This window comes from Hippocampus comes, unplaced genomic scaffold (genome assembly GCF_001891065.2).
Source record: "Hippocampus comes isolate QL1 unplaced genomic scaffold, H_comes_QL1_v1.1 scaffold128, whole genome shotgun sequence".
NCBI classification, from domain to species: Eukaryota; Metazoa; Chordata; class Actinopteri; order Syngnathiformes; family Syngnathidae; genus Hippocampus; species Hippocampus comes.
Window position 1 is genome coordinate 564,086 of NW_017805852.1, and position 7,286 is coordinate 571,371.

Genomic DNA, 7,286 nt, shown 5'->3' on the forward strand with positions numbered 1-7,286 from the left:
ATAACAAAGAGCGCATTTCGATAACAAACGCGTAAATTCACCCCGGGAACTCAAATTTTAGTTTGCAAAAAGTTGTGAATTTAGATGGCAGACTCGTGAACATGATTTCAATCATTTCCATTTAAATAACAAGTTGAAGTTAAATAACAGATTTGTGAGCGTAATTTTACATGAAAACATGTTGATTTAGATGCCCGGGTTTAGACAACAAAAAGTGAATTTCGATCACAAAATTTGTAATAAATTCAGATTGCAAAAACTTTTGAGCTCAAATTTAGACAGCGAAATGTTGTGGATTCAATTGGCAGACTTTTGTGCATGATTTTGAATAAAAATATATTCATTTCAAAGCTTAAGTGTAGGTAACAAATACTTGTGCCCACAAATTTAGCCAACAAAAACACAATCGTAAATTATATATGATATTACTCTACCTGTGACCATTCATTTCGATGGAATATGATTGTGAATTTATTTTATCCACATTTGTGTTTCGTTTTTATCTCAATTGCAAATCTTTTTTTTTTTAAATCCTTTTTTAACCATAATGTCCAACTTTTTGTGATGTATTGTCCCCCTCACAAGTCAATAGTGTTGGATTTCTGTGTTTGTTAGCGCATGTTTGCCTTCTGTCTCTGGGGTTTACGTAACCTTCATCTTGAAGGTCACGGACCCTGTGGCGTGTAAGACGAGCGGCCATCTTGTATTGGGTGTCACAAAGAGCGAGAAGTCCACCTGGGACCTTCGCCTTGGCGGGGGCTGGGCAGGTTGTGAGGTCACTGCACCTGTTTGAGTTAATTGCTGCCAGGTGACGTCAGGCGCGTTGCCGTGGTAACGGGAGGGAGTCAAAAACAACAACCCGACCCTGTTGTTATGTTTTGCAGCCAAAGGCAAAATAATCCCTAATTTGGATCAGCACCTAAATGTACAGTTTTTTTTTTGTAAGGTTGAATGGCGAACGAAAACTCTAGAGACTCTCGAGCGTGAATTTATATCACAAATATGACAGACATTTGAGCAAGAATTGACACAAAAACGTCTGATTGTGACTTTCAAAAACAAAAGCATGAGCACAAATTGAGATTAAAAGCTTGTGAGTGAAATACACCCTTAAATGGTCCGCAAAACATCTCACATCCCCCAAAGCATTCCCAATCCTCGAGTTTTTATTAATGGATTGATGTTATTCCATTTTTTTTGTGGGAGTGGGCCTCGCCGACGCGAGCCGTCAAACGCGTCTGCCGCCGCGCTTGCCGGCCAGCAGACCTTTAAAGCAGATGCTATGAGTGAAGCGTAAGGCCCCCACGTGCAGACAGACGGATGCACGCACGCACGCACGCACGCCGGCCAGTCATTCCCGTCTTGAAAAGTCATCACACGCGACGACGGCGAAGGATGTGAGTGTGTGCCGTCCCGGCGGACTCCACAAAACATGCAACGCATGCAAGACTCCAAAACAGTAATCAAGTCATTTTGTTAATGTTGTTCTTTGAACCCCTATCTTGATCCACTAAGCTTGTCTTGAATCTGTGACTTGATACCCTAATTGTGACTCGAACCCCTACTTTGAAACCCAACGCTAATTTGAAACACCAATTTTCTGGGTGAATTTTCTGCGCAATGTGCAAAAACTGCACCGAGCAATTCGGAAAAGAGTGGCCTGTAATAAATGGAGTTAGCCCACTCTAGTTCTGATTGGCTCATTTAGAAACCCTTACCCTTGTTTGAAACATGAATCCAGGTTTAAAATACTCATTTCGAACCCTGACTTGAAAAGCAAACCGTTGTTTGAAACCCTAATTTGAGCTCCTGGGTACCAGAATGGGCTAACTTGATTTTTCGCATTTCACAAGATAGTGTTAAAACAGCGCCGATTGGCACAATGCATCAATGGACCAGCAAAAACTGAGTGAGCCCGCTCTAGTTGGCAGTGGTTAAATTAGAAACCCTGATCGTTGTTTGAAGCATTAACTTCAAATCGTATCCCTCGGAAACACAAATCGAGCCACTGAGAAGTAGAGTGGGCTAACTCCTAAAAGTGAGGCCTCCAAGAACAGACGACCAAAAACGGAATCAGCCTACCGTCGGCGTCTCAATTAGAACAGCTGACCCTTGTTTGAAACCTTAACTTGAAACCCTATCCCCCTGTGAGTAGCCCTAATTTGAAAGACAAATTGAACCACTTAAAACCTGACCCCTTGTTTTCAACGCCACCAGGGACTTGAAAGCCTTGACTCGAAACCCAAACGTGAAAGCCTCAACGTGGTTTGAAACTCTGACCCCTTCCTTGAAAGACTCATCTCCAACCCTATTTCCGATTTTGAAATCCTCGGAACCCTAACCGGAAGCCTGTCGCGTGATGGCGGTCGGGGGCTGATGGTCGCATCGCTAAATGCTGATTGGGGACTTTCGTGGGGAATCTGCGTCCAGCCGCGGCCTTTTTGTCAGGCGTGAGCGCCGGTCTGGTTGCGGGTGGGCGTGTTGGAAGGAAGCCAAGCATCTTTTCCCAGCCGCCTCCTTCAGGTTGTTCCATCGTGGGCAGGTTCCTGCGCCCTTCCCCGCACGGCTCGTTAGCCACCTGCGCACTTGGTCCCAAGTCTTTGCTCCCTTTTGTCTTTTTTTTTTTTTCCTCCATCTTGATTTTTGTCCACCTGTTCTTTCTTCTTTTTTGCTCTTTCTTTTTCTGTCTGCCTTATTTTTCTCCATATTTCTTTTTCACATTGACTTATCTTTTCCTGTTTTTTTTTCCTTCTTTCCTTCCCTTCTTTTTGATCTCTTTTTCCCTTCTTTTTTCCCCCTTTCTTGCTTTTCTTCTCCTGTCCTCTTTTTTTGCTCTCTTACTTTTCCCATCTTCATTCCCCTTTTCATTTTTCGTCTTCTGTCTTTCCTTTCTTTTTCATCCTTTTTTTTCTCCTGTCTATCACATTTCTTTTTGCTTTTTTTTATTTTTCTCTTTCGGTTTTTTTTTTACTTCTATTTTCATTTCTTTTTCTTTTCCTATTTTTTTTCTATTTTTCTGTCCTTACTTTTGTCATTGTTCTTTTGATGTTCCCCATCTTCATTTTCCTTTTCATTCTTTCTTCCTTTTCTTCCTTAGTTTCGCCCATCCTTTTTTTCTGGTTCCCGTTATCTTCTCCCATCTTTCTTCTGCTTGGCTTTTCTTCTCCCGTCCTCCTTTTTTCATGTCTTGAATCATCCTTTTGTCATTTTTTTTCCCCCTCGTCCCATCTTCCGCTTCTTACCTTGCGTTGCCGTGCGTGTCCGCAGTCGCTGATCTTCATCCGAGACGTCAACGCTGCGGGGCAGGAAGTGTCTGGCTATATCGACTACGCCCACAGACTGCAGATGCAGGACTTTGCGCCGTATTTCAGCGGCAGAAAGAAGCTGGTGCCAGGACCCCGGGATTTATGGTGAGTCCTGCTCGGACGAGGGGTCCGCAGGGGCCGGTGGGTGGCGAGCCGACTTTGAAGGGAAGGAAGGAAATCTTATTAGTGGACATTGAATGCGAGGAGGGAGCAGACGCAGCTCCAGCTACGAGGCCGAGGCGCTCAGCGCTCGGAAAAATGCGAGAGAGGAGTGCACAGTTCCGAATAATTTCAGCCGCTCTTTCGCCATATATAAAGCCAATTATTTACGAGGCATTCTTGACACCCTACTTTTAAAGCCGACTTTCAAACCCTTCTCTTGAAATTGAAATGTTTGTTGAATCTCCAGTCGTGGAATGTTCAAACCTTCAAAGTGGTTTGAACTCCTAATTTGAAAGCCTTCTCCTGCCCCGCAAGCACATTTCAAAGCCTACCCCTTGTTTGAAACCCAAGAACTGTTTGAAGACCCGAATTTGAAAGCGTTCTTTGAGTAGCCAATGCTGTCTTGACTTTTCCATGAACCCAAAACACAGATTTGAAATACTTCGATGAAACCGCGCAAACTGGCCTTGAAATAAGAATTTCTGACTTGAACTTAAAAGCCTCAAACTAATTTGAAATCCTACTTTGAAAGCCGAACGCCGGCTCAACTCAAACCCTTGTTTTGAAAACCTTGCCTTACAACCTGGAACCTGGGGAAGAAAAAATAATTATGGAAACCCTCATTTAAAATCCCAACCATGTCTCGAAACCCTAATTGGAAACTGAAACCATAAATCTGAAAGTCAAATTTGAAATGAACACCGCTGCAAAACCCTCAACCTGTCTTGAAACCAAAAATTTGAAACCCTAACTCTTTGAAGGCCTTACCCTGGTTTGAAACTGTAATTTCAACCCGATCTAAGGTTTCAAATTCTAACCGTGGCTTGAAACACGAACCTAAAAATAACCCAAATCCTGTCCTGGAACCACATTTTCAACGCTAACCTTTATGTGAAAGCCAAACACTGCTTTGAAATCTTAATTGGAATCTCTCACCTCGTCTTGAAACTCTACTTTGAAATCCTTAACCTGCCTTGAAACCTGAAATTGAAATCCTTATTTGGAACCCTACCACTAGCCTCTTGACCCAAACTTGAGACCTTCACCTTGACTTGAAACCCAAACCTTAAATGGTTGCCTTGTGCGAAACCATAACGCGCCCTTGAAACCCTACTCCGAAACTCAAATCTCGCGTGTGAATGTGTACACATTCTTTTAATGGAGTCCCACGCGAGTTCACGTCGAGTTCACGGTTGTTTGAAGCAGTAAAAGCGAAGGAGCGCTCGTGTCTCAGCGTGACGCCGTTACCTCATCGCCGCCGGTTGCTCTTTTCGTTTCAAGGAGCTAGCGGTGCGACGCGGCGCAGCGGCAGCTCGCTCGGTTGCACGGAGAGGTCACAACGTGGTCTGCTTCCAATTTGGGGCCGCGGCGCGGCGAGCATTAAAGCTAAGCTGCGGCTAATAAGCGCACGAAACCAAAGAAAGGCTCCCGCTGCTCAATAAATCCGCCTCCATTTTACGGCCCACGACTGGAAACCTGATAGGAGGGATGAACAATTAATCGAATTCCAATTGACATTTCAGTGGAGTAGAATGCAATTTGGAAAAAAAAACATTTTATAGATACTTAAGACACTTCCCCACCGAGCGGCGAACAATCGCGAGTGTCGCGTTCGCAAAGAAATAACCGGCTGCTCTCTGGCCTGCCGCCATCTTGTTTCATCACTGGACGCCAAAACTTGATTCATTTCAAGAAAACTTTACTAGTCTTCGGGGAACAATTGAGGGATGAAACATTTCTTCTGCCTCGCGTCCACTGTCGTTTGGACACACGTCATTGCTGAGTCACGATTTAGAGGCTCCTCCAGAGGTTCTGAAAATTCAGCCCCGGAAGCCGGTTTGACTCAGCAACATGACATTTGGAAGTCATGCCTATCCCAAGGAGAGCCACAAAAAAAGTCCGAAGAGGCCATTTTCGGAAAAGACATGGGAAGGGCGCCATTTTGGTTTGAAGTGACCCTTGAAGAGATTTCAGGAGAGGAGAAAAAAAATCCTCTTGGATTTTGGAAAATTCAGCCCCAGAAGTCAGCTTTTCTTTGTTCCATGAGATTTGGTCAGTACATCCACACAAAAAAGTCTCATGAAAAAATCCGGGGCAAGACACATAAAGTCTGCCATTTTAGTATGAAGCAAACATTCTCGTTTCTGATTCATAATTGTTATTTTTGGCAAGTTGAAGAGGTCACCCAAGAGAGTTTTTGGAAAATTTTGGGCCAATAGAAAATGACATTTGGTGGACACGTCTATAAGCAGACCCACCCAAAAAGTCACAGAAAGTCCCCCCCCCCTGTGTCTGTTAAAAGTTATTTCGCCAAAGACACACTCCTCAGAGAAAGTTTTGGAAAAGTTCACATTTGAAGCTTTTTTCACTTTGGAAATTTGGTAGGCATGGTTAGAAGACCAATGAAAAGTCTCCGAAAACGTGCCCAAAACCACACGAGAACTCTTTCAAAGAGCAACTCCTCCGAAAGAGTTTTTTGTAAATCCAGCCAGCCGGAAGCCAGTTTCAAGTGGGAGGATGAAATTTGGCTGGCATGGCTATCATGAATAGACCCACAAAAAAAAAAAAGTATCTGAAAGCCGTCCCTGAAAAGACACAGGAAGTCAGCCATTTTTGTCAGACGCAGCCATAATGCGTCATTTCCAGTGGCCCTGCGAAGACTTCGGTCCAATTTGCTACCAAATTATGAAATTATGATTTTGTGGGCGGAGCATGCCGGCGATGACTTGCCATAAATCGCAAAGCCCTAACAAGTCCACCCCACATGGTCAGCGCTTGACCAAAATTCCTCCGCCCAATGGAAATCCAAGAAGGCTCAAAGAAAATGTGAAAACACGGCCGGGAAGCAGAACGCTGACGCAGCAAACTGACGCATGAAATTATAAGCTAGTCGAGGTTGGCTGGCCCAGCGCACTCGCTCGGGTGGCTCGGGAATAGAATGCTTGCACTGCACTGGCCCAATTGTGGAATACTAATTAAGGTTTTTCCCCTTCAAGGAAAATTATATTGTCTGCGACGAGTCCGCGGACGCACGCACACTTGGACGCCGAGTCCGAATCTACGAAAATGTCACATTTCTTCGGGCGGACTACTTTTGTTCGACGGTCAACCGCTTCTGCCGTGCGAGGCATTTGGACGGATGGGGCGTTACCATGGCGACCACCGGAACGCTCCCGCAGCTGGGCAGCGCCACACCCGGTGGTAAAAAAAAAAAAAAAATGCGACGGGACCGTTTTGTTGGAAACAATGACACAGAGGATTCCTGAGCTCGATTGTTCCCAACACCTGCACATTTTCACCCTTTTTTTTTTTTTTTTTTTTTTTAGGCAGCGTGATCGATCAAGGTCAACTTTTGAACGGTGTCCAGTAATCGAATCATCGTTTGTGTAAGAAATACTCATATAAAGATGCATCAATTCATATTACCCGTGAAACTTTGTATGCTTGACATATGGACAATGCAAAATTACCCTCAAAATGTTGACTTTTGGTCACGGTGTGCAAACAGCGCACGGCCGTCACGTTTTGAAGACTCGCCTTCAAACACAAAACTCAGAAGCTCCTCCGCATGTGGAATATTTTCACCTCCTCTGCAAATATTTATCAATCCGGGGCCACAAAGTGGGCCGCAAATTCCCATTAATGCCGTGGCGCAACGCCGGAGTCCCGCGGGATCCGGCATCGCTTGCAAAGTTAATGCGAGAGGACAGCGGCGCAAATGTTTTCACAGCGCGGAATGAAGCCAGGCACGCAGGTGCACTGCAGCCATGTGCTGTTTGTCAGCGGCCAAATTTCACGCCAAGCAAGCGAGCTGCCTCC

At 44.7% G+C, this 7,286-nt stretch overlaps 1 protein-coding gene across 1 annotated transcript in view; it reads left to right on the top strand.

Moving 5' to 3' along the window:
• The window catches only part of cfap299 (cilia and flagella associated protein 299), a 38,481-nt gene that overhangs the window by 25,186 nt on the left and 6,009 nt on the right, over positions 1 to 7,286 (top strand). Inside the window, exon 4 of the mRNA XM_019888525.1 lies at positions 3,268 to 3,410. Within this exon, the coding sequence (XP_019744084.1) occupies positions 3,268 to 3,410 (143 nt within the window). The remainder of the gene's footprint in view (positions 1 to 3,267; positions 3,411 to 7,286) is intronic.